At 42.9% G+C, this 26,737-nt stretch overlaps 1 protein-coding gene across 2 annotated transcripts in view; it reads left to right on the top strand.

Moving 5' to 3' along the window:
* LOC129830866 (tubulointerstitial nephritis antigen-like) overlaps window positions 1–23,733 on the top strand; it is a 77,296-nt gene extending 53,563 nt beyond the window's left edge. For both annotated transcript variants that reach the window (XM_055893676.1, XM_055893675.1), the window contains exons 9-12: window positions 1,743–1,788; window positions 9,109–9,232; window positions 18,418–18,463; window positions 18,576–23,733. In XM_055893676.1, the coding sequence (XP_055749651.1) occupies window positions 1,743–1,788; window positions 9,109–9,232; window positions 18,418–18,463; window positions 18,576–18,734 (375 nt within the window). In that variant the 3' untranslated portion in view covers window positions 18,735–23,733. The remainder of the gene's footprint in view (window positions 1–1,742; window positions 1,789–9,108; window positions 9,233–18,417; window positions 18,464–18,575) is intronic.
* Window positions 23,734–26,737: the final 3,004 nt, after the last annotated feature.

Genomic DNA, 26,737 nt, shown 5'->3' on the forward strand with positions numbered 1-26,737 from the left:
AAGAGGGGGTAGCAGTAGAGAATGTTATAATTCCTTCTCTGAAGTAAGCTACAGTAGATCAACTGGAAAGCCTGTAGCTATTACATTAAGGTGGTGTCCCAAATGGCACCATTTTCCCTACAAAGTACACTACTTTTGACCAGAGCCCTATGGGCCCTAGTCAAACTAGTGCACTATATAAGGAATAGGGGACCATTTGGGACTCCCTTAACTATTTCCAGAGGCCATGAGCAGTAAGAGAATCCACATGCATCCACTTGTTTTATATCCTAATCAAAGGATACCCACTGAGTTACAGCGTAGGCTTTATTACCTCTTATTATCAAGCATTCTAAATGATGCTTAATGTTGGAAATCATTACAGCATGTCTATCTTCCTCTATAACCTCTCAAGTCACCAAGCCATGCATCTAGAGATGTGGAGCTGTTCTACAACATGGTCAAACAATTTATGTTGCTATCCCCTCCACTTTCTCTGTCCTTTTATTTAATCACAGTTCTGTCCATCTCTTTCCTTTCATCTAATCACAGTTCTGTCGTTCTCTTTCCTTTCATCTAATCACAGTTCTGTCGTTCTCTTTCCTTTTATTTAATCACAGTTCTGTCGTTCTCTTTCCTTTCATCTAATCACAGTTCTGTCGTTCTCTTTCCTTTCATCTAATCACAGTTCTGTCGTTCTCTTTCCTTTCATCTAATCACAGTTCTGTCGTTCTCTTTCCTTTCATCTAATCACAGTTCTGTCCATCTCTTTCCTTTCATCTAATCACAGTTCTGTCGTTCTCTGTCCTTTCATCTAATCACAGTTCTGTCGTTCTCTGTCCTTTCATCTAATCACAGTTCTGTCGTTCTCTGTCCTTTCATCTAATCAGTTCTGTCGTTCTCTTTCCTTTCATCTAATCACAGCTCTGCCGTTCTCTTTCCTTTCATCTAATCACAGTTCTGCCGTTCTCTTTCCTTTCATCTAATCACAGTTCTGTCCATCTCTTTCCTTTCATCTAATCACAGTTCTGTCGTTCTCTTTCCTTTTATTTAATCACAGTTCTGTCGTTCTCTTTCCTTTCATCTAATCACAGTTCTGTCGTTCTCTTTCCTTTCATCTAATCACAGTTCTGTCGTTCTCTTTCCTTTCATCTAATCACAGTTCTGTCGTTCTCTTTCCTTTCATCTAATCACAGTTCTGTCCATCTCTTTCCTTTCATCTAATCACAGTTCTGTCGTTCTCTGTCCTTTCATCTAATCACAGTTCTGTCGTTCTCTGTCCTTTCATCTAATCACAGTTCTGTCGTTCTCTGTCCTTTCATCTAATCAGTTCTGTCGTTCTCTTTCCTTTCATCTAATCACAGCTCTGCCGTTCTCTTTCCTTTCATCTAATCACAGTTCTGCCGTTCTCTTTCCTTTCATCTAATCACAGTTCTGTCGTTCTCTTTCCTTTCATCTAATCACAGTTCTGTCGTTCTCTTTCCTTTCATCTAATCACAGTTCTGTCGTTCTCTTTCCTTTCATCTAATCACAGTTCTGTCGTTTTCTTTCCTTTCATCTAATCGCAGTTCTGTCGTTCTCTTTCCTTTCATCTAATCACAGTTCTGTCGTTCTCTTTCCTTTCATCTAATCACAGTTCTGTCATTCTCTTTCCTTTCATCTAATCACAGTTCTGTCGTTCTCTTTCCTTTCATCTAATCACAGTTCTGTCCATCTCTTTCATTTCATCTAATCACAGTTCTGTACATTTTGTTTCTTCACAGGAGAAGGAGATCATGAAGGAGATTATGGATAACGGCCCAGTGCAAGGTAGGATGATTTAGATGATGTGTGTGCGTGTGTGTGTGTGTTATTGCCATCAGCAGCTGTAAAAGAATAAGCTACTGGAACCATGTGTGTTTGCTGTTGCGTTCAGAGCAATCTCTTGGTTTTAGGAATGAATTCAGAAGGGCAACAAAGCCTTGGGTTTTGCTTAAAGAGCAGGATTGGGTATGAGAGATCCTTTGCCAGTGATTGGGCGGAGGATCGGAGTCAGGTTATTATCACCAGGTTGGATACAGAACGTGTTTGATTTTATATTATAGTGGAATTTAATTAAGCAATAATGCCCGTGGAGGTATGGTCATTAAACCACGGCTAAGGGCTGTTCTTATGCACAACGCAACGCGGAGTGCCTGAATACAGCCCATCGCCTTGGTATATTGGCCATATACCACAAACCCAGAGGTGCCTTATTGCTATTATAAACTGTCAACCAACTTAATTAGAGCAGTACAAAGCAATGTTTTGTCATACCCGTGGTATACAGTCTGATATACCAAGGGTGTCAGTCAGTCAGCATTCAGGTCTCAAACCACCCAGTTTATAATATTATATATAGTATGATATATTAAATGTATTATATTTATGATTTCACTGAGGTCAGTGTTGGGGAGTAGTGAACTACATGTAGTTCAACTAGCAAAGGTCAACATCCCGGAGTCGCCTCTTTACTGTTGACGTTGAGACTGGTGTTTTGCGGGTACTATTTAATATAGCTGCCAGTTGAGGACTTGTGAGGCGTCTGTTTAAACGCGTGCTTCACGTTGTCTTCTAAACACGGGCTTCACGTTGTCTTCTAAACACGGGCTTCACGTTGTCTTCTAAACACGGGCTTCACGTTGTCTTCTAAACGCGGGCTTCACGTTGTCTTCTAAACCCGGGCTTCACGCTGTCTTCTAAACGCGTGCTTCACGTTGTCTTCTAAACACGGGCTTCACGTTGTCTTCTAAACACGGGCTTCACGTTGTCTCCTAAACACGGGCTTCACGTTGTCTCCTAAACACGGGCTTCACGTTGTCTCCTAAACACGGGCTTCACGTTGTCTTCTAAACACGGGCTTCACGTTGTCTCCTAAACACGGGCTTCACGTTGTCTCCTAAACACGGGCTTCACGTTGTCTTCTAAACACGGGCTTCACGTTGTCTTCTAAACACGGGCTTCACGTTGTCTCCTAAACACGGGCTTCACGTTGTCTTCTAAACACGGGCTTCACGTTGTCTTCTAAACACGGGCTTCACGTTGTCTTCTAAACACGGGCTTCACGTTGTCTTCTAAACACGGGCTTCACGTTGTCTTCTAAACACGGGCTTCACGTTGTCTTCTAAACACTCTCTCTCTATCTATATCTCTCTCTCTATCTCTCTCTCTCTCTCTGTCTCTGTCTCTGTCTCTCTCTCTCTCTCTCAGCTTTGCTGGCTTACATCATAGGCATACACCACAGACTTGTTCTGATCTGCTGTTGGAATATTTGAATATTGATTCTTGTTATGTTTGTATTATTATTTAGCAACGCTTATATATTAAGTCGTAGCTCATGTAATATTATTGTTAAGCGTTGTGTTGGCTACATATCTTAGATTGTTCTGTTAACTTTGCATGTGTTTAGCACTGTGTTTTCTCTCATGTTAATTGATAGGGCAATAAACGAACATGCTGCTGTTGCTCATTTTGCTGTTGTCTACCCTTGGCTTTTACATTGTTGGCGATACTTTTAGAGCCCGTTGATCTGTGGAGGAGGAAAAAAAACTCAGCAAAAAAAAACTCAGCAAAAAAAGAAACATCCTCTCACTGTCAACTTTTTCAGCAAACTTAACATGTGCAAATATTTGAATGAACATAAGATTCAACAACTGAGACATAAACTGAACAAGTTCCACAGACATGTGACCAACATAAATGGAATATTGTGTCCCTGAACAAAGGGGGGATCAAAATCACAAGTAACAGTCAGTATCTGGTGTGGCCACCAGCTGCATTAAGTACTGCAGTGCATCTCCTCCTCATGGACTGCACCAGTTTTGCCAGTTCTTGCTGTGAGATGTTACCCCACTCTTCCATCAAGGCACCTGCAAGTTCCCAGACATTTCTGGGGGAAATGGCCCTAGCCCTCACCCTCCGATCCAACAGGTCCGAGACGTGCTCAATGGGATTGAGATCTGGGCTCTTCGCTGGCCCTGGCAGAACATTGACATTCCTGTCTTGCAGGAAATCATGCACAGAACGAGCAGTATGGCTGGTGGCATTGTCATGCTGGAGGGTCATGTCAGGATGAGCCTGCAGGAAGGGTACCACATGAGGGAGGAGGATGTCTTCCCTGTAACGCACAGCGTTGAGATTGTCTGCAATGACAACAAGCTCAGTCCAATGATGCTGTGACACACCGCCCCAGACCATGACTGACCCTCCACCTCCAAATCGATCCCTCCACCTCCAAAGTACAGGACTCGGTGTAAGGTGCATTCCTTCGACAATAAAAACGAATCCGAGCATCACCCCTGGTGAGACAAAACCGCGACTTGTCAGTGAAGAGCACTTTTTGCCAGTCCTGTCTGGTCCAGCGACGGTGGGTTTGTGCCCATTGGTGATGTTGTTGCCGGTGAGGTCTGGTGAGGACCTGCCTTACAACAGGCCTACAAGCTCTCGTTCCAGCCTCTCTCAGCCTATTGAGGACAGTCTGAGCACTGATGGAGGGATTGTGTGTTCCTGCTGTAACTCGGGCAGTTGTTGTTGCCATCCTGTACCTGTCCCGCAAGTGTGATATTCAGGTGTACTGATCCTGTGCAGGTGTTGTTACACGTGGTCTGCCACTGCGAGGACGATCAGCTGTCCGTCCTGTCTCCCTGTAGGGCTGTCTTAGGCATCTCACAGTACGGACATTGCAATTTATTGCCCTGGCCACATTTGCAGTCCTCATGCCTCCTTGCAGCATGCCTAAGGCACGTTCACGCAGATGAGCAGGGACCCTCGGCATCTTTCTTTTGGTGTTTTTCAGAGTCAGTAGAAAGGCCTCTTTAGTGTCCTAAGTTTTCAAAACTGTGACCTTAATTGCCTACCGTCTGTAAGCTGTTAGTGTCTTAACGAACGTTCCACAGGTGCATGTTCATTAATTGTTTATGGTTCATTGAACAAGCATGGGAAACAGTGTTTAAAGCCTTTACAATGAAGATCTGTGAAGTTATTTGGATTTTTACGAATTGTCTTTGAAAGACAGGGTCCTGAAAAAGGGATGTTTCTTTTTTTGCTGAGTTTATGACTGTTTCTCCCTCGTGCCTTGGGAGAAACCACACGGTTGCTCTGTAAATTCACCCGAGAACTTTAAACATTTCTCCCAATCAACATGGGAGAAATCGGACTCTTCAGGACTGTTTTCTTGGTACTTAACCACGTCTCTAGACTTTACACATCTCCTGTAATATGTGGCATTAAAGACTCTGGTGACTGTGGATTGTCCTTCAAGTGCTGTCTGTCAATCCAGATGTTGTAACCCCCGATATAGACTTGCCATTATCTTGCTACTTCAACTGTTTGGAAATGTGCAATATAACCCAGGTCCTGACATTTTTACCCCAGCCCAATTAAGTAGTCAGAGAGGCCTGAAGTGTCTGCATATGAATGTAAGAAGTCTTCTGCTGAAGCTTGATTTTGTGAATATATGGATTATAACTGCCGACCCTGACATATTTATGCTTTTTGAAACCTGTTTCAAAAAATAGATTACAGACAAAAAAATTGGCATAAATGGTTACAATGTTTTTTGTGCAGATGGTCAATCTAAGGGGGTGGTGTTGCTATATACTTAAAAGACACATTTTCGGTTCTATGTATATTTGTCTTTGAACCTAAACCTCATCTTTAAATATTGTTGTATCTTGTTGTTATAGACCTCAATCTGCTAATGCTGGATCCCCGGGTTGTATTTTCGAATTGTTATCACAGCATGTCAACACTGAGATTGTCCTGAAGGGGGATCTGAATCAGGATTGGTTAACATCTCGCTCTGATCAACTCAAAATTATATTCAATACCTATAATCTCACTCAGATTGTCAACAGTGTAACGAGGTTGAATATAAAGTATCTTCTGAAATTCTCTTTGATTGATTCGATCTTAACCAATAGTCCTTATTCTGGTATTTTTGCAAATTACATAAGTGATCACTGTGCTATTGCCTGTGTAAGAGATGGTAAAATTCCTATGCGATCTCCACGTGTCATTACGAAAAGAAACTGGAAGCAGTTTGATATTAAGGGTTTTTTACATTATGTATTTAGCATCAAATGGAATAGAATTGAATTAATCCCTGATGTTGAATTAGCCTTTTCTTACTTCCACAACACATTCCGGGATGTATGCAATAGGCAGAGAGAACCCTTGGTTTACTGATGAACTTACTAAAATCATAAAGGAACTAAATGCTATGTGGGCCAAAGCAAGAGGGTCTGGTTCGGCGGATGATTGGATGGCTTTTAAATCTGGGTGTGGCTATTACCCCGAAAACTGAAAGCAGACCACTACCTTAAATCTACTTTGGATCATTTAAATAATCCCTCCAAATTGCTTTGGAGTGCAAAAAAGATACACAGCTTCCCAAACAATTGTTGGTAGACACACAGATTGTAGATGAGATAACCTCTATTCTGAAAGCCTGAAATCATAATTTTCTAGATGCAGGCAGTTTATTTGAAAAGGTTAAAGATATAAATGAGCCCCCTGTGAATTTACCTGAATTTATCAGTTGCCAGTTTCTCCTTCTCATCCTTCTCTGTTTCAGAAGTGTGCAAAGCCCTGAAAGAAATTGATAGAAAGGAAATCCGCTGGCCCTGATGAACTAGTCCTCCGTCTCCTACACCTAGCTGCAGACATCATTGCTTCCCCTTAACATGTATTTTTAACCTCACACTTGACGTTAAGGAGATCTCTGAAGTTATGGAAATCTGCTTTTGTACTGCCTCTCCTGAAAGGTGGAGATCCTTCGCTACTTGACAACTATCGACCCATATCAAAATTGTCTGTACTGTCAAAGGTACTAGAGTCCTTAGTTAGTAGGCAGCTAAAGGTCTACTTCCAAGAAAACAACATCTTAAATGGAATGCAATCAGGTTTTAGGTCTGGCTACGGCACTGTTTCAGCAACATTGAAGGTTTTAAATGACATCCACTGTGCTCTTGACAAGAAGTTATATTGTGTGTCTGTCTTTATTAATTTGTCGAAGGCATTTGACACAGTGGACCATGCTGTGTTGGTGCAAAGGTTAAAATGTTGTGGAATTGTTGGTCATGCTCTAGATTGGTTTATAAATTACCTTTCAAATCGTACACAATGTGTAATAGCAGATGGTTGTAAATCTGAGTCCATAGAGTTGTGCTCAGGTGTTCCGCAAGGTTCTATTTTGGGCCCACTGTTGTTCATTTTGTATATCAACAACATTGGGGATCATATTAAAACAGCGGCGGTTCATTTTTATGCAGATGATACTGTTCTTTATTCAAGTGGTAGCAGTTTGTCTTTATCTTTTGAAAATACCCAAAGAGCATTTAACATCATACAACATAATCTGTATTATTTGAAGCTGGTTCTGAATTCAGGTAAAACAAAATGCATGGTATTTTCAAATACCAGGCATGTTACTAATCATTGCTATATTGGATGGACATACTATAGAGCAAGTCAAAGTGTACAAATATTTGGGAGTGTGGGTGGATGACAAGCTGAGCTTCACTGTTCATATGGAGAGCTCAGGCTGAGAATAGGTTTTTATTACCGGCCTAAGGCTTGTTTTTCTCTGGAGGCCAGGAAGGAGCTGGTACGATGTACATTACTGGCGGCTTTAGATTTTAGTGATGTTATAAATATGCAGACCTCAACCACCACCCTGAGAGCACTTGATTCAGTATATCATGTGGCCCTCAGGTTGTGATCTCTACAGCGCCGTTGGCTGGTCGTCATTGACCTTGGATTGGCTTAAACGCTGGTATACACTGATTTATAAGGCCATATTGGGTAAAATGCCACTATCTCTGTTCTTTTTTTATCAGGTCAGTAAATAAATATAATTTCATTCTCATTTGCTTTTAACAGTACCAAGAATTAGAACAGGTCATGGTAGAAATAGTTTTAGCTACTCAGCGCTGTGGTCCTGGAATTCTCTCCGGAACATTTTAAAATTGTATGATCTAGTTACGTTGGTGGAGTTTTAACACTTGGTTGATGTAAATATCATAGAACAGTATAATTGTCTTTAGGACAGCTGTTTTTAGTTATGACATTTGTGTTTCTTTACGTAATATGTAATTGTTGTACTGTATGTGTGTTTATAGTTTTGTTCAATGTTGTGTATGTAAGTTGTTTTGTTTTATCACAATGAGAAAAACCTTTATAAATAAAGGTTAAATCAAATAAAAACTATATTTGTGTGTACGTGTGGTTGTGCAGAGACAGTCTGTGAGCCTGTGCCAGCCTTGTTGTATTGTTCCAAACAGCAGGACTGAAACATTGGCCTTGCGTCAAGTTTTCCTCATTTCTTCTCCCTTCAATTTCTGTCGTTACCTTTGCCAGAGAGCAGTGTGTGTCCTTGTTTGTCAGTAGGAGACAAAGAGAACGGTAGCCCAGTAAGAACAGGTAGTCCTTCCAAATGTGGAAATTACTCAGTGAGCGTTCCAGATTGTTTATCCCAGTTGGGTTGCTAATGAGAAAGTCACAGGGAGTTCAAGACACCATAAGACACCGGTTCAAAGTGGCCCAACACCACAGCTGCACTCTGATTTTTGGGTGTGTTCTTCTCAGGGGGAAATGGGAAACTGTGCTCGGAAAAAGTAAAGAAATTAGGAAATTGAATTAGCTTTTGAGTTAGTTTTTTCCTGGTGGTGTATTAATTTCAGTTTAGTGCAAGAAGGTAATTATATGGTTGAGCTCTCTTTGCTATCAGTCAAGCATAGAAACTCTTTGCCTGATGTACAAGGTTGGAGTCTAAATTGGTTACCTTCAAACTACAGCTATGCTTTATGGGCCCTATTCAGACTTGAGATAAGTAGACTTAACATGGAGTACATGTTGAGTCTCCTTATCTCAAATCTGAATTAGGCCCTACCTGACAAGGATTAATGGTCAAGTTGATTCTATCTATGTTTTTCAACAATATTGAGGCATGACACTGCCTTTGGTTGGTCCTTTTATTACCATCTGCAAAGCTATATATTGGTTTGGCTGTAAAAAGTGTGTGTATCTGTGTGTCAAGTTAATCTATAATCTGTTTTTCTTCTTGTGTATCCAGTCCACTGATAATGTTTTTTCCCCTGTGTTATCCTGCAGCCATCCTAGAGGTCCATGAGGACTTCTTCGTCTATAAGAGTGGAATCTACAAACACACAGACGTCAGCTTCACCAAACCACCACACTACCGCAAACACAACACACACTCCGTCAGGATCACAGGGTAAGGCTGTCAATCATCTCCCATCTGATAGAGCTTTGTAATGTCTTTTATCCATTGTACAGTATGTTAGAGGCAGCACTTATAGGAAAATGACTGTATCTCATGGATTCAGTGTTAACCTTTCTAAATTCTGGAATAAATCAATGCATTCATATTTTATTATATTTTAACATTTTTAGATGATCAATATCTAAGTCTAGTATTTGTTTACATATACCAAATGATCAAATAAAAAAAATCAACCCGTAAACATTCCCAGACCTGCATACTACCACAGGTGTGTTGTGTTCAGTGTGAGTAAGAGATTCCCTGTCTGGCGGTCTGTCAGTCGCTCTGAGACTCTGAGACACACCTTGGCTCCAGTCCTCTGTCACGCAGACAGACCGCAGAGACCACAAAAATGTAGGCTGGCAGACACTACACACCTGGATTGCCTAGCTACCCACCCCTCTCCTGCCCTATCTCCCCACCCCAATTCTTCTGGCTCCCCATCCCCACCCCCAATCCTTCTATTTCCTCACCCCCACCCTAATTCGTCTGGCTCCCCACCCACAATCCTTTTATCTCCCCACCCCCACCCCAACTCTTCTGTCTCCCTAGAAGGAGAATGAAGTTGTCCCTAGACGCTGATGAAAGGTCAGTTTAGATGTTTAGAGGTCAATAGATGTAAGGGTAGGTTTTGGGGAGGGTAAGCTGATCTTAGATCTGTGTCAAAGGGCAATTTCTATGAGGAGCGCCCACTTCCTCACAGACATTGTTCTCTCCATCTTCATTCATCCCTTTTCCCTCTTCCCAGCTCCTGCTGCTTCGCCCCGATCTCTGACTCCCAACCCCTCTGATTCCCAACCCCCAACACCCCATTTCTCTCTGACCCCCAACACCCCATCTCTCTCTGACCCCCAACCCCCAACACTCCTTCCCTCTGACCCCCAACCCCCAACACCCCATCCCTCTCTACCCCTCAACCCCCAACACCCCATCCCTCTCTAAATCCCAACCCTCAACCCCCAACACCCCATCCCTCTCTTACCCTCAGCCCTCAACCCCAACACCCCATCCCTCTCTCTCCCAACCCTCAACCCCCAACACCCCGTCCCTCTCTCTCCCAACCCTCAACACCCCATCCCTCTCTAAATCCCAACCCCCTACACCCCGTCCCAGCCAAATACTCTATTGTTTAGTCTACTCTGAGCCATCAGGTATTCGTTGAGTACTGTCTGACTGGGCTGTCTATTCTAGACATGAAAACATGTGTGACTAGGATTAGGAATGCTAAGGTTTATGAACACACCTTCCCCTTGTAAAGGCAGCAGGTAGCCTAGCGGTTAGAGCATTGGGCCAGTATCCCGGAAGGTCAGTGGTTTGAATACCTGAGCCTACAAAGTGAAAAATCTGTCAATGTGCCCTTGAGCAAGGCACTTAACCCTATTTATAATGCTAAAGCCACATAATAAAAACTGGAGTTGGAGGGTTTGCTGTCGTTGGCTTGAACAACTCTAAGCAGAGCTGCTGAGAGCTGTTATTGAGGCAGTTTATCTGATCGGCCATTGATCAAGAGAAACAGAGCAATGAGGGATCCACTTCCGGCCCTGTTCTTCTGGTTCAGTTTGGGTCTCATATGACAATGTGTGTGTTTGTCTGTGAGTATAAGGTCAAAGTGGAATTATGTTTTAGACATTTTTACAAATTAATAAAAAATGAAAAGCTGAAATGTCAATTGAGTCAATAAGTATTTAACCCCTTTGTTATGGGAAGTCTAAATAAGTTCACGAGTAAAAATGTACTTAACAAGTCACATAATAAGTTACATGGACTCACTCTGTGCAATAATAGTGTTTAACATGATTTTTTAATGGCTTCCTCATCTATGTACCCCACACATACCTGTAATTACCTGTAAGGTCCCTCAGTTGAGCAGTGAATTTCAAACGCATATTCAACCACAAACCCCAGGGAGGTTTTCCAATGCTTCTCAAAGAAGGGAACCTTGAATATCCCTTTGAGCATGATTAAGTTATTAATTACACTTTGGGTGGTGTATCAATAGACCCAGTCACTACAAAGATAGAGGCATCCTTCCAAACTTAGTTGGCGGAGTGGAAGGAAACCGCTCAGGGATTTCACCGAGGCGAATCGTGACTTTTAAACAGTTAGAGTTTAATGGCTGTGATAAGAGAAAACTGAGGATGGATCAACAACATTGTAGTTACTCCACAAGACTAACCTAAATGACAGAGTAAAAAGAAGTAAGCCTTTACAGAATAAAAATATTCCAAAACATGCATCCTGTTTGCAATAAGGCACTAAAGTAAAACTGCAAAAAATGTGGCAAAGAAATTAACTTTATGTCCTGAATACAAATACAACACAACACAACACTGAGTACCACTCAGTGGAGGCTGCATCATGTTAAGGGTATGCTTGTCTTCGGGAAGGACTAGGGTGTTTTTTAGGATAAAAATAAACAGAATAGAACTAAGCACAGGCAGAATCCTTGAGGAAAACCTGGTTCAGTTAGGTTCTGTCTGCTTTCCAACAGACACAGGGAGACAAATTCACCATTCAGCAGGACAATAACCTAAAACAGAAGGCCACATATACACTGGAGTTACTTACCAAGATAACATTGTATGTTCCTAAGTGGCCTTGTTACAGTTTAAATTTAAAGCGGCTTGAAAATCTATGGAAAAACCTGAAAATGTCTATCTAGTAATGATTTGACAGAGCTTGAAGAATTTTTTAAATAATAACGGGCACATATTGTACAATCGAGGTGTACAAAGCTCTTAGTGACTTACCCATTCTAACATGTATTGACTGAGGGATGTGAATACTTATGTAAATTATTTTCAATACATTTGAAAAAATTTCAAAAAACATGTTTTCACTTTCTCATTAATTGTTAATGGTGGGTTGTAAATGTATAATTATTTCATTAATTACTGTGATTTATTTGGCCAAGTGCAACTGTGCTCTCGGTTCAGTGCGCTCTCTGCTTAGCAGCGGTCTCTGCTCAGTTTGGCAGCTGCGCTAGTGGCAGAGGTGAAAGGTAGAGGGAGATGCCCGTGTGCTTTGCGGTTTACCGGATCTTTTTTCTGAAGTTTTGTTGATGATCACTCCACGACCCACACGCTGCATCGCTGTCGTTCAAGGCACTGCCTTGTTAGTCCCACTCGACATCATGAAGTGGATTTATGCTAGCCACAAATTCTGACTGAACTCAATCGTCATGAAACGCAAATACAGTGATTACTGTTCGTCTCTTTCATACAAACTTTGAGAAATAACGAGGGGCGCCCACAATGTGTTTTGTGTGGGGAAGTGCTTAGTAATGAGTCTCTCAAAACGAACAAATTAATAAAACGACACGTCCTGACCAAACATCCAGGCACAACATGATGGTAAACCAAGGGAGTTCTTTCAGAACAGGGCAGAATGCTTCAGGAAACTGCTTCGAAAGTGGAAAAGTAAGTCAACTAGAAGGCATTGTTGTCATTTTATAACAGGTGATGATATGCAGAAATAAGGGAGTACTATCTCTCACAGTAGTAGATGTGAAAGAGAAACTCAAACAATCCCCTGGCCTTGTAACGTTACACAGCTAATAGCTAACGTTAGCCAAAGCAAGTTAACTAGCTACTGATAGTGCAACCCTAAGAAACAGTACAGATGAAGATGAAAAATGATCAGGCCTACTGTACATTTTACTGTAGAAATTATTGTTAAACAAGTCTAGGTTGGAACTGTTGCTGTTAAAATACAAGTAATAATTTTTATTCTGAACTGGAATAAACTGATTGAAGCAAGATGTTTTTGAGGAAAACACACAGTTCTGGGTTGCTCATCTACAGCAGGAAGCAGTCTCCTGCCTGACTGAGAAAGCAGTAGATGTTCTGATCCAGTTTGGCACCACATACCTATGCATCTTGTTGTAAACTTCAACCAGCCACACACCTCTCATTAGGACTTTGTGTGGGTGTTTTTTTCTGGTCTACATCTGTGTGGTGTGATCAATCAGTTTATTCCAGTTCAGAATAAAAAATAAAAAAAAGTTTTTTAACAGCAACAGTTTCAACGTAGACTTTCTATCAACAATCATTTCTACAGTAAGATGTACAGTAAGATGTACAGTAGGCCTGAATTCATCTGTACTGTTACTTAGCGTTGCACAATCAAAAAGCCTGTGTGTGTGTGTTCTGTTGTACATCTGTGTGATGTGATCAATCAGTTTATTCCAGTTCAGAATGAAGTTATTTATTCTATTTCAACAGCAACAGTTCCAACTTAGGCAGGTATGTAAGAGTGTTTGTAATGGGGAAAAATAAACATGAAAATATATTTATGGATATTTCATTATTTGTTTTTGTCTATATTACATTTTTTAGGGGGCATAAAGACAATGAAATGTACCGATATTTACGTATAGTTGCATTTTTTCCTAAGCGTGGGTCCCAGGAAAACACCGAATTTCTAATTTGGGTCCCAGGCTGAAAAGGTTTAAGAACCCCTGGTCTAGGGTCTTGGTATATCGATGCCAATAGCATAAGGCTGAGTCCCAAATAGTACCATATCCCCTTTATAGGGTTTGGCACAAAAGTAGTACACTATATAGGGAATACATTGCCATTTGGGATGCACATTGAATCTGGTCTGTCCTGGCATACTGCTGGTGTCTGGTCTGTCCTGGCATACTGCTGGTGTCTGGTCTGTCCTGGCATACTGCTGGTGTCTGGTCTGTCCTGGCATACTGCTGGTGTCTGGTCTGTCCTGGCATACTGCTGGTGTCTGGTCTGTCCTGGCATACTGCTGGTGTCTGGTCTGTCCTGGCATACTGCTGGTGTCTGGTCTGTCCTGGCATACTGCTGGTGTCTGGTCTGTCCTGGCATACTGCTGGTGTCTGGTCTGTCCTGGCATACTGCTGGTGTCTGGTCTGTCCTGGCATACTGCTGGTGTCTGGTCTGTCCTGGCATACTGCTGGTGTCTGGTCTGTCCTGGCATACTGCTGGTGTCTGGTCTGTCCTGGCATACTGCTGGTGTCTGGTCTGTCCTGGCATACTGCTGGTGTCTGGTCTGTCCTGGCATACTGCTGGTGTCTGGTCTGTCCTGGCATACTGCTGGTGTCTGGTCTGTCCTGGCATACTGCTGGTGTCTGGTCTGTCCTGGCATACTGCTGGTGTCTGGTCTGTCCTGGCATACTGCTGGTGTCTGGTCTGTCCTGGCATACTGCTGGTGTCTGGTCTGTCCTGGCATACTGCTGGTGTCTGGTCTGTCCTGGCACACTGCTGGTGTCTGGTCTGTCCTGGCACACTGCTGGTGTCTGGTCTGTCCTGGCACACTGCTGGTGTCTGGTCTGTCCTGGCACACTGCTGGTGTCTGGTCTGTCCTGGCACACTGCTGGTGTCTGGTCTGTCCTGGCACACTGCTGGTGTCTGGTCTGTCCTGGCACACTGCTGGTGTCTGGTCTGTCCTGGCATACTGCTGGTGTCTGGTCTGTCCTGGCATACTGCTGGTGTCTGGTCTGTCCTGTCATACTGCTGGTGTCTGGTCTGTCCTGGCACGTTGCTGTGGTCTGGTCTGTCCTGGCACGTTGCTGTGGTCTGGTCTGTCCTGGCACGTTGCTGGTGTCTGGTCTGTCCTGGCACGTTGCTGGTGTCTGGTCTGTCCTGGCACGTTGCTGGTGTCTGGTCTGTCCTGGCACGTTGCTGGTGTCTGGTCTGTCCTGGCACGTTGCTGGTGTCTGGTCTGTCCTGGCACGTTGCTGGTGTCTGGTCTGTCCTGGCACGTTGCTGGTGTCTGGTCTGTCCTGGCACGTTGCTGGTGTCTGGTCTGTCCTGGCACGTTGCTGGTGTCTGGTCTGTCCTGGCACGTTGCTGGTGTCTGGTCTGTCCTGGCACGTTGCTGGTGTCTGGTCTGTCCTGGCACGTTGCTGGTGTCTGGTCTGTCCTGGCACGTTGCTGGTGTCTGGTCTGTCCTGGCACGTTGCTGGTGTCTGGTCTGTCCTGGCACGTTGCTGGTGTCTGGTCTGTCCTGGCACGTTGCTGGTGTCTGGTCTGTCCTGGCACGTTGCTGGTGTCTGGTCTGTCCTGGCACGTTGCTGGTGTCTGGTCTGTCCTGGGACGTTGCTGGTGTCTGGTCTGTCCTGGCACGTTGCTGGTGTCTGGTCTGTCCTGGCACGTTGCTGGTGTCTGGTCTGTCCTGGCACGTTGCTGGTGTCTGGTCTGTCCTGGCACGTTGCTGGTGTCTGGTCTGTCCTGGCACGTTGCTGGTGTCTGGTCTGTCCTGGCACGTTGCTGGTGTCTGGTCTGTCCTGGCACGTTGCTGGTGTCTGGTCTGTCCTGGCACGTTGCTGGTGTCTGGTCTGTCCTGGCACGTTGCTGGTGTCTGGTCTGTCCTGGCACGTTGCTGGTGTCTGGTCTGTCCTGGCACGTTGCTGGTGTCTGGTCTGTCCTGGCACGTTGCTGGTGTCTGGTCTGAGCAGCATGCTCCACTGATGATGATGACGGTTGAAGCTTGTCTCCCCCCTCCTCCGCTGACACTGCGGTTCTTTTGCTGGTTTGGGCTGCGAACGTGAGGCTCGGGGGGCACCGAGGGTATGGATTTAGGGATGGGCTGGGGGAAAGAAAGGAGGGCCAGGGTGCATAGAGCCTGACCATCACTCCAATCGCTGTTTTTACAGCCGAAATCCCGCTGCAGTGCATTCTATTAAGCCAAGGGCCTGGGAAAGTTTGTGTTTAGTGCATAGAGGTCCACTCTGGTGGAAAAGGCATTGTCTGGGGCGTGGATCCCAACTGTACGGGACAGAGAGAGGATCAGGCCCATGGAGGAGGTCAGGGGTAGGGGAGGGGAGGGCTGGTATGTCCCTCATTGTCCTGGAGGAGCAATGCTAACTGAGGGAGATAAGGGCTCCGTTGTGGTCCGTTTCTGTCTGACTCTCTGGCTTTGCCTGTATACACACACACAGAAGCACCCACACCCACAAGTAGGCGCATGCACGTGCACACACACACACACGCACACACACAGCCCCAAATCTTTGACCCTCAGTGTGTACAGGTGTTTGTATTTGCCTATTCAGAGCATGATGACCCTTGAACTCTTGTCCGAACCAGACTCGACTAATAAAGAAACTTGCTGATTGAAGGTTGGCATTATTCGCCAATGTTTTGGAAACGACTGAAAATATCACATCTCTTTCCCAGCATTCCTTTTCTTTTATAAAAGGACAAAGTCGCCCTTGGAGGCTCCTAGAGGCCCTAGGGCATGGTGTTCACAAAACAGGATGGGAATAGAACTGGAGTGAGGAAGAGGGGAGGGAAGGTCGGTCTGAGACGCTGGGCCGCCTCCAACTGGGGGTAACTACCAGATAGGACCAGAAGCTAAGGATGATGGGAATGTATGGGCCTTTGCCTTCTTGAGATCAAAGCATGCTGGTTAGGGAAGGAGTGAGAGAGACAGGGAGAGAGTAAGAGATTCCTCTGCAGGGGTAAGGTTTATTTATGAGCGCCTCGCTCGACCTTCAGCAATGTTGTTGTCTGTGAGATGACAGGAGTCGGGCGGTGACCACTTCCTCCCTGGCCGTCCCTCTCCTTCCTGTTTCCTGTGCTGCGAGGGGGAAGTGGCAGAGGGGGGAATTCCATGTGCTGCTGAGGAATCTGAATGATGTGGGATGCAGGGGAGACGTGTGTGTACGCGTGCATGTGTGTGGGTAATATAACTGCTCTGTTGTTTCTTAGACATGGTCATAAATAACCTCTTGTTTTCAGGATACTATTTAAGAGATGAAAATTGTTTTGTACATCAGCTCTACTTAGCTCTTCCTAGAATTCACAGTCAGTTGTGTCAAAACACTCTCAGGTTTAACATTCCTATGGGGTGGGATGTATTTAAAAAGCTATTTGTAAAAATACACAACATTTTAACTATATATGTAAAAAAAAAAAAAAAAAAAAAAATGGCATGATTGAAAATCAGTGCATGGGTCGTTCCATGAAATGAGTGCCTTTTGCGTCCCCTTCATATTTAAGTAGAAATTGTGCACTTGTATGACATTTTATATTAAATGAGTGCCCTTTAATATAGACCATATGGAAAATTGATATGTCCCTCTTTGCATCCCCTGTGTCTTCTACGCTCTTAGAAACAAAGTGCCATCTAGAACCTAAAAGGGTTCATTGGCTGTCCCATTTCCACAGAGGGTTCTACATTGGAATCCAAAAGGGTTCTGCCTGGAACCGAAAATAGTTCTACCTGGAACCAATGGTTCTCCTATGGAACAGCCAAAGAACCTTTTGGAACCCTTTTTTTCTTAGAGTGTAGAAAGATTTGAACCCACTTAACCCCAACATTTCACCATCATTGTGAAGCCCTACTTATTTTGATGCTTTCACAAAGTCATTTCTAAAGATTCATATTTATTTAATCTGATTAGTGACTCATTTTAAGGTAAAAAATAATAATAACCTGTCCCCTCATTTTAAGATCAACCACTTTACGTGAACTGAACTCTCATTTTTATAAAGTGAAACTATTCCTTTCTAAATCATTTTTTCAAAAGAAACATTAAACATCTAATAGTAAAATCATATTGTAAATGCAGGTGAGCTGGTTCTACTCTTTCTGACAATTTTCTGGTGTTTTGTGGTGGAAAACTGAGCGGGTCAAACATAACACGTCAACCCTGTTACCTATAGATAGACTAGAAATGTTTTCACAATTGTTTTTTTTTTGTGAAGCTTGTATTCAATTTCCCCTCCCTGTTCACACAAGAAACTTCCATTCCCCCTGTCACAAGGGGATTTATGGCGGATTTAAGATGCATTCGTCAACACTTTTACGGTCGACCCTGTTACTTTATTTTGCACTTAATGGGTACTTTCTATTGTCATTTTTTATTTAACCTCTTGAGATGGAAAAACTGTTTTTTAATGAAGTTAAACATGTGCTCTATATGACAAAATGTTAAAATTAGGTAAAATAAAAATAAATAAAAATACACTATTCAAAGGGCACCTAATTGGTGGAACAACCTGTATGCATATTATGAAGATCGAAGATAATATTTTTTCGTCCCCTTGTGTGTTTGTGTTCTCACACATCTTCATTGTCCGATTGTTTTTAGTTCCAGTTTGTGCCCTTTAGTGGAAAACAATCATGTCCGTAATCCATCTCTGTGTGTTCTGTTCCAGGTGGGGAGAGGAGAGGAACTATGATGGGACAACAAAGAAGTTCTGGGTAAGTAAGGACTCCTATCTCATCACATATTCTCTCTCTTGTCTATTATGTATCAACTATATCTACAGTACATTGTAACCCATGCACTCCTAATAACGCTTGACTTTTCCAGATCGCTGCCAACTCGTGGGGGAAGAACTGGGGGGAGAATGGCTACTTCCGTATCGCTCGCGGTGAGAACGAGTGTGAGATCGAGGCGTTCGTGATCGGCGCGTGGGGTAGGGTCACTATGGAAGACATGCAGAGCCACCATCACCGCCGACGCAAGTAGAGACATACACTCCAGGAACCCAGCACCCTCTGCCCCTACCCTGAGGGAGCAACTCAACTAGCCCCAGAGTGCCTACCCTTCATCCCATACCCTCTTCCCCCTCCCTACCCTGGGGGAGCAACCCAACCAGCCCCTGAGACCCTGCTCTTACTCCCTTCTACCACGCTAAACTTTGGGGGAAAACTCAACCAGTTCCCACTCTGACCTTTGGGGGAACCAGCAACAACTGCCCTAAGAACTCCAACTCTTAACCCCTTACCCCCTTGCACCCATATCCCCTTACGGCAGCCTAGGGGTTTTGAAACCCCAACCGCCCCCCAACCCAACTCAAAGTTGATGGCACCAAAACAGGCTCCAGGCCTGCAGGCTGAGAGAGGCTTCTCCATACAGCCTCCTCTGGCTTCAGGACACAGCAATAAGCACCTCAGGACTCATTAATCCAAAGACCATCCTTCCCAGACTCCTCGGCTTCGGGCTGGCATAGACTGTCTACTTTCTACTTCTGTTCTTAAGTCTTCACTTCCACTGCTATAATGATGAAAGAACTGTCTTAATCTGAACTCTCTCTCTCCTCTTTCTCATTGTGTAGCTCTTCATTTGGCTGCCATGACAGGTGGCTATCCATTTGGCTGCCATGACAGGTGGCTATCCATTTGGCTGCCATGACAGGTGGCTATCTATCTCTGGTCTTGGTTAACCCTCTCTGTGTTTCTCTGTTGTTGTGTATTTTGAAAGCCAACCCCTTAGGGACAGATTGGGATGGAGAGAACCAGAGAGATAGAGGGGTAGATGATACAGGCACCAGACTGGGCAGTTCCCACAACAAGAGACGAGAGAAACTAACAATCTACTACAGTTTAGTTTAATGTTATCACTAACTCTGTCTAGCTACTTACGTCGCTGATTAATGTATTTCTATTACTGTCAGCAGATCTAGTGCAGTTGCAGTAGCCACGCATATCTTCACATGTTCCAAAAATGCAGAATCTTACACTGGAAAGGGTGTTGGGATAGAAGCTTGGTGGTAGGTGGGGTTGAGGGTTTAGTGAGCTGTCCGTTTGACCAATAATTAATTTCCCTCATTTACCAAAAATTGCTGTTTTCTTTTTAGGTTAATTGCATTGAATGCACAGTACAGTATTGCATTTCAGCAAGCTCTGGAAGTGAAACTCAATGCCAAATTTCTCTTGAGGTTTCAGTACCACATAATCTATCGGTTTATGGAAGAGATGGTGTCAATCTTCCAATGATATCAAATCAACTTCAATCTCATGACCATGACAGCTCTAAACTGAAACTAACTGCTTGAACACAACTTTTCATTAGAAATAATATGTGTATCAGCCGTTTATAAATCTCCCTTATTATTACTATTTATACAGTATGTATAAAAGCAGAGATGAAGCATGTATAATATGTGTAGATGTGATTTGTAGCAAGTGCAGAGCTTAAAAAACAGCCTTTGAAAAACACATTCCATTTATTAAATCAACTGGTTGATAAAAACATATCTTGGAAAAATATGAGATTGATTGAAATAACAGTGTTGTCCTTTTGGTTTGAAGAAGGTGAAATGGTCACCACCAGATGAAGCCAGAGGAAGAGAGACACTTGACTCCCTCATTTGTTTCCGATCGGGGTAGAGCCACTCTGGGCTACTTATTGGCCCGTCTCACTTTTTCTGGTTGGGTGGGTGGGACGAGCAATAGTGGACACTAAGTAGACCAGAGCCAGCTCTGCCCTCGCTCACTTGAGCATGCCAGACATTATGGAGAAGCTGTGAGCTCACACAGGAAAGTATATTCACGCAAGAGAGGGAACCGTGACAATTTTTTTTCAATGGTTGACAGCCTGAGGAAACCATCTTAGTTATCCACTATCTTTGATGATGCTTCAACATGACAACCTTATGGGTTATCAAATGCCTTAATGAAATATATGCTTTTTTTTTTTAGGTCCTCTGGTTGAAAGATTAGACCCATTGTGTATTATAGTCTTAATCTATTTCATTCTGTGTATTTACATTTTATTCATTTAGAAGACGCTCTTATCCAGAGCAACTTATAGGAGCAATTAGGGTTAGGTGCCTTGCTCAAGGGCACACCGGCAGATTTTTCACGTCGCCGTGTTGGGGATTCGAACCGGCAGCCTTTCGGGTTACTGCCCAATGCTCTTAACCACTAGGCCTCCTGTACACAGTGTTATGGTTATGCTGAAAATATTCTTATTGTTGCTGTTGTGTATTAGTTGCTTTGAGAGATGTGTTTGTCTCGCACACAAACTCCCCCCTCCCCTGACCAGTTGCTTTAAAGCAGGGGTGTCAAACCCATTCCATAAGAGGCCATACTGTCTGCTGGTTTTTGTTTTTGTCTTTAAATAAAGACCTAGGTGACCAGGTGAGGGGAGTTCCTTACTAATTAGTGAACTTAATTAATCAATCAAGTACAAGGGAGGAGCTTTAAAGGGTGCTCAAGAGGTGCATATTCTTCTTTTGTAAGGTGAACACACACACATCAAAAGGTGAGGAGGAGGTCACACTCAGCTGCCAAAGTCTGTTCAGTGCTGTTTCATTGTAGTATTTTTGTCAGTTTGATGGTATTAGCCTAACACAACATGCCACTAACACTTCAGTATTTAACAATAGGCATGTGTAGGCATATACAGCAGACTCATTGTGACGTTTCAAAGGTTGTGCGTCTCCCCAAAACTTTTAAGTAGGTAGCTCAAGCCTCAACTGAAGCCAGTGAACACACAGGTTCTGATATACTGATTTAACTTGATATAACTACCTTATGTAATGTTGCCCTAGGTGCTCTTTTTTTATACTGTCTCTAATTTTGGCAATTTTGTTCAAATTTGAAATATAGTTTTGTCATTAGTTTTCAATGTATCAGTTTCCAGAGGCGCCAACTGTCCTTTGAGACCACATCATATACAGTCTCACTCCACAATAAACTGCATGGCTTCCTAGAAGTGATGTATTTTCAACTGTGCCACCGTTCCTATATGGCTTACAGTTGTTACATTGTTACTGTAACTCAGCCAAGGCTCCTATAAGCCTACACCATTTCATACATTTCAAGTAGGCCTTTAGTTTTAAACCCCCATTACAACCATCACCTCTGAGAAAAGGACAGAGACGCAAGAAAACAGACGTGTGGATGGACAAGCAATGTTCAATGTGGAGGAAGGTTAGGCTATAGGAGTAGGGCAGACATAGCCGCATGTTATGTGAACCATGCGGTCTACAGAATATTTACTTTCACCTCAAATGGAGCGAGAGAGGATGAGTATGATCAAATGGGGGGATGGTGAGGTGCATCATGGGTTCACGAGGCATGACAGTGCAGAAAGAATAGAGGTGGGGGTTGAGGGGGGGACTGGGGAGGGAGTCAACAGAGCTGAAAACGGATACGATGACATCGTGTTGTTTAGAAAAGAGTACAACAGAAAACTTTAGCACTATTTAGGGCTTTGTTAAGCCAGTATCGTTGAAGCGTTATAGAACGTGCCATTTTCTGCAATATGTATTGAATAGAGCCCTTGTGTTTTTCACTTGCTTTTTAATCCTTTATAGGTTCTAACCCCTGAGGCTTCAATAGTCACATGATGGACGGACTCATGCCAAACATAGCCACAGTTCACAGGAGGTTGGTGGCAACTTAGTTGGGGAGTACGGGCTTGTGGTAATGACTGAAGCGGAATCAGATGAATGGTATTAAATACAAACACATGGTTTCCAAGTGTTTGATGCCATTCTATTTGCGCCGTTCCTGCCATTATTATGAGCCGCTCTCCCCTCAGCAGCCTCAACTGCCATAGCTATGCAACAAATCAACAAGCGAAAGCTGATGTGCAACATCATTTAGTTTTTTGGTAGACATTACATCATTTTCTTGTGTTCATAAAATGTCACCCTTTTTGGTTTAATAAAAACAAATCAATTGTTAAAATTGCGTGAGTTCTAAAAGCAATACGAAAGGAATCTGCTAATGCGTTGCTAGGCGATAAAGAAGGCTACATGTCATTGTGTCATTTCTTACATTTTGCAAAATATTAACAAGTAGAATTGGGAGGTGTTTCCGCATTATTAATTTATTCTAGATTTTACATTAGCGTTATAAGCTACCATAACTGTTCATAGACCTAGTAGTTTATTGGTGCAAGTCAAATCAGTTTTATCCTTTAAAATAATGTTATAGTACTATCCCATTAGTCTGAGATACAGCTCCTAGCCAATGAAAAACCCCAGGGCTCTGTCCTAAATGATACCCTATTCCATATACAGTAGTGCACTACTTTGACCAGTGTCCTGGGACACAGCTAGGCCTACTGTATAAGGTTATTGTCAATCTGTTGGCTAATCAGATGGATCCTCATTCCCATGCAGTCATCCAGATAGTTATGTCCTTATAGGGATAAACCAGTGATAGACAGATAAGCCTGTTTGGATCAATGGGATGAGAGGAGAAGGCGATTGGATCCAAGTCATGCGGAGGAAAGGAATTTGGCCAAAGCTGGATCCAAGTTGGTCGGACTGTTCTTTTTGAGTTTGAGTGAATCCTGAGTGTGATTCACTGGGTTCCATCTTTAGTCTGCCCATTCAAGGTGCTAAGATCTGTAGAAGACACTCTCCAGTTGACAAACAATAAGAGTTTGGTCTGTCAGTCTTAGAAAACTATTTGGATGGTATTCAGGGGTTAAAGTTACTCTGACATTAAAGAGCCAATCACTCCCTCAACCAAACATGTATTTTATACTATAGGATTCCTTCAAAACCACAGAACCCCAGTCAGAAGTTGTGTATTCAAAGTCAAAGACCCACTTCATATTCATTGATACATAGACTTTATTTATGACAAGATGTATAAATGATATATTTTATTTTCTGTGCAATGTTTATTATTATTATGATCTGTCTCTTGTATTGTGTGCACTAAATGAAAACCCCCCCATAGTTTTTACCTGTGTGGCACAATAAAGTCTCTTAAAAAAAACATCCCTGTCTGACTCATTGTCTAATAATGGGAGACAATACCGAGATAATACAAAGGTGGGGGGGGGGGGGGGTGTATCGACACAGAGTGGCTCATGGGACGGGCGAGGGTGGGATGAGGACAGTTTGAATAGGACAGTGCTGTAGCAGCTCTTTCCACCACAGAGTCATAACTCAGACAGACAGGCCAAGGAACAGGGAACGAGGGTGTGAGTTCATTTGCATACACTACCAGTCAAACGTTTTAGAACACCTACTCATTCAAGGGTTTTTCTTTATTTTTACTATTTTGTACATTGTAGACTAATAGTGAAGACATCAAAACTATGAAATAACACGTATGGAATCATGTAGTAACCAACAAAGTGTTAAACAAATATTTGAGATTCTTCAAGTAGCCACCCTTTGCCTGATGACAGCTTTGCACACTTGAAATTCTCTCATCCAGCTTCATGAGGTAGTCACCTGGAGTTCATTTCAATTAACAGGTGTGCCTTGTTAAAAGTTAATTTGAGGAATTTATTTCCTTCTTAAGGCATTTGAGCCATTCAGTTGTGTTGTGACAAGGTGGTGGGGGTAAAAGACCAAGTCCATATTATGGCAAGAACAGCTCAAATAAACAAAGAGAAATGACAGTCCGTCTTTACTTTAATACATGAAGGTCAGTCAAAATGGAAAATTTCAAGTCAGTCAAAATTTGAAGGTCAGTCAAAATTTCAAAATTTCAGTCAAAATTTCAAAATTTCAAATTTCAAAGTTTCTTCAAGTGCAAGTTCAAGTAACATATACATCTCAACATCAACTGTTCAAAGGAGACTGTGTGAATCAGGCCTTCATGGTCGAATTGCTGCAAAGAAACCACTACTAAAGGACACCAATAATAAGAAGAGACTTGCTTGGGGCATGAAACACAAGCAATGAACATTAGACTGGTGGAAATTGGAGTCCAAATTTGAGATTTTTGGTTCCAAATGCTGTGTCTTTGTGAGATGCAGTGGGGGTGAACGGATGATCTCTGCATGTGTATTTCCCACTGTAAAGCATGGAGGAGGAGGTGTGGGGGTGCTTTGCTGGTGACACTGTCTGTAATTTATTTAGAATTCAAGGCACACTTAACCAGCATGGCTACCATAGCATTCCGCAGCAATACACCATCCCATCTGTTTTGGGCTTAGTGAGACTATCATTTGTTTTTCAACAGGACAATGACCCAACACACCTGCAGGCTGTGTAAGGACTATTTGACAAAGAAGGAGAGGGATGGAGTGCTGCATCAGATGACCTGGGCCCCACAATCCCCCGACCTCGACCCAATTGAGATGGTTTGGGATGAGTCGGACCACATAGTGAAGGAAAAGCAGCCAACAAGTGCTCAGCATACGTGAGAACTCCTTCGAGACTTTTGGAATAGCATTCCAGGTGAATCTGGTTGAGAGAATGCCAAGAGTGTGCAAAGCTTTCATCAAGGCAAACGGTGTCTACTGTGAATAATCTCAAATCTAAAATATATTTGGATTTGTTTAACACTTTTTTGGTTACTACATGATTCCATATGTGTTATTTCATGGTTTGATGTCTTCACTATTATTCTACAATGTAGAAAATAGTCAAAATAAAGAAAAACCCTTGAATGAGTAGGTGTGTCCAAACTTTTAACTGATACTGTATATTTGTTTATTTTTTTTCTCATATGTAGCTAGGGAACTGACTGTTATTGGTGTTATGAAGACCTTCACGCTGAGATGGCTGTTAAGACAAAACAACAGATATGCTATCCATGATACATTGAAATTAATTTAATAAAAGTAAGCTTTATGTAATGTATTTTTCAGTGCTGACACATTACATTTTTGCTTATTTAGATTTCCTGTTTTTGGCAATTAATAAATCTGTCCAGAACAGTACACCGTGTGGACCAAGGGGGCCAAGTAAGGATGCCAAAGGTACCGCATAAGGAAATTTGGACAGAGGCATGCATTCGATAACAACATATTTACATTTCTCCCATTGTTCCTGGTTCAGGAATAGCCCAATCCCCCATTACCTCAACGCCTACTGTTTCTTTAACCTTCCAGATTATGACAACTGCCAAATATCTCAATCGAGGTGTAAGCTGTGACTGTAGACATATGCATTGCAACAAACACATCGCCACCCCACCTCAGTGGTCCAGGAATTATCCATCACATTCTGTCCAATTCTTCTCTCATTATCTACAGGGTTTTCTAGAACCCTCCATGGGTTCCTTCAGTAGTTATGTGAAACCTAGACTATTCTTGAAGATGTCAACAACTGTAAAGGACAATAGAAGTTTCCACAGGACGAGGGTTGGGGTTCGGGGGAAGCCTTTTCTCACAAAAAACTAAGTTGTGAAATAAAGGAGACTGGTTTCCCTTAACGTGTGGGATTCTTATCTCCTATTAGTGTTGACATCATGCCATTTAATGTAGCCCTAGGGAATTGTTTTCCACTTGGTTGTGCAGTAGTTTCTTCATTACAGACTATACATAACAATGCAAAAACATGTCCTGGAGGTCTCATGTATTAGCTTGTGACTGGGGCCACCTTGGGTCCACTTCTTAGCTCTTCGCCTCGGGGAAAGTAAAACATGATTAATTGTGGTATATATTGAACAGGGAAAATCTGCACAATACCAGTCAATCTTACAGAAGCTGTATGACAAATCTTTACCTTTTGCAAGATGTGGCCCTCTCACCTCCAGGCAGTTGCTTTGGCTTTGGGATTTGCCAGGCAACAGAAGCATCCCAGGCAACGGAAGCAACTTGTCTAGCAGTATGTGCAAAGAAGCCCTGCTAATAAAAGCTGGTTTAGGGCCGCCATCTTGTGGTAAAACTTTGTGCATCATGTAAAAGACAGCCATCACTAACACAACCCATAACTAAAACCCCTTCTCAGAAAGGGATGTAAATAAGGAAAATACACCCTAAAAATGTGGACTGTGCACTGAGTATCAACATAGAGACAACAGAACATTTAGAGAGGAGCT

This window comes from Salvelinus fontinalis, chromosome 32 (assembly GCF_029448725.1).
Source record: "Salvelinus fontinalis isolate EN_2023a chromosome 32, ASM2944872v1, whole genome shotgun sequence".
Lineage (NCBI taxonomy): Eukaryota > Metazoa > Chordata > Actinopteri > Salmoniformes > Salmonidae > Salvelinus > Salvelinus fontinalis.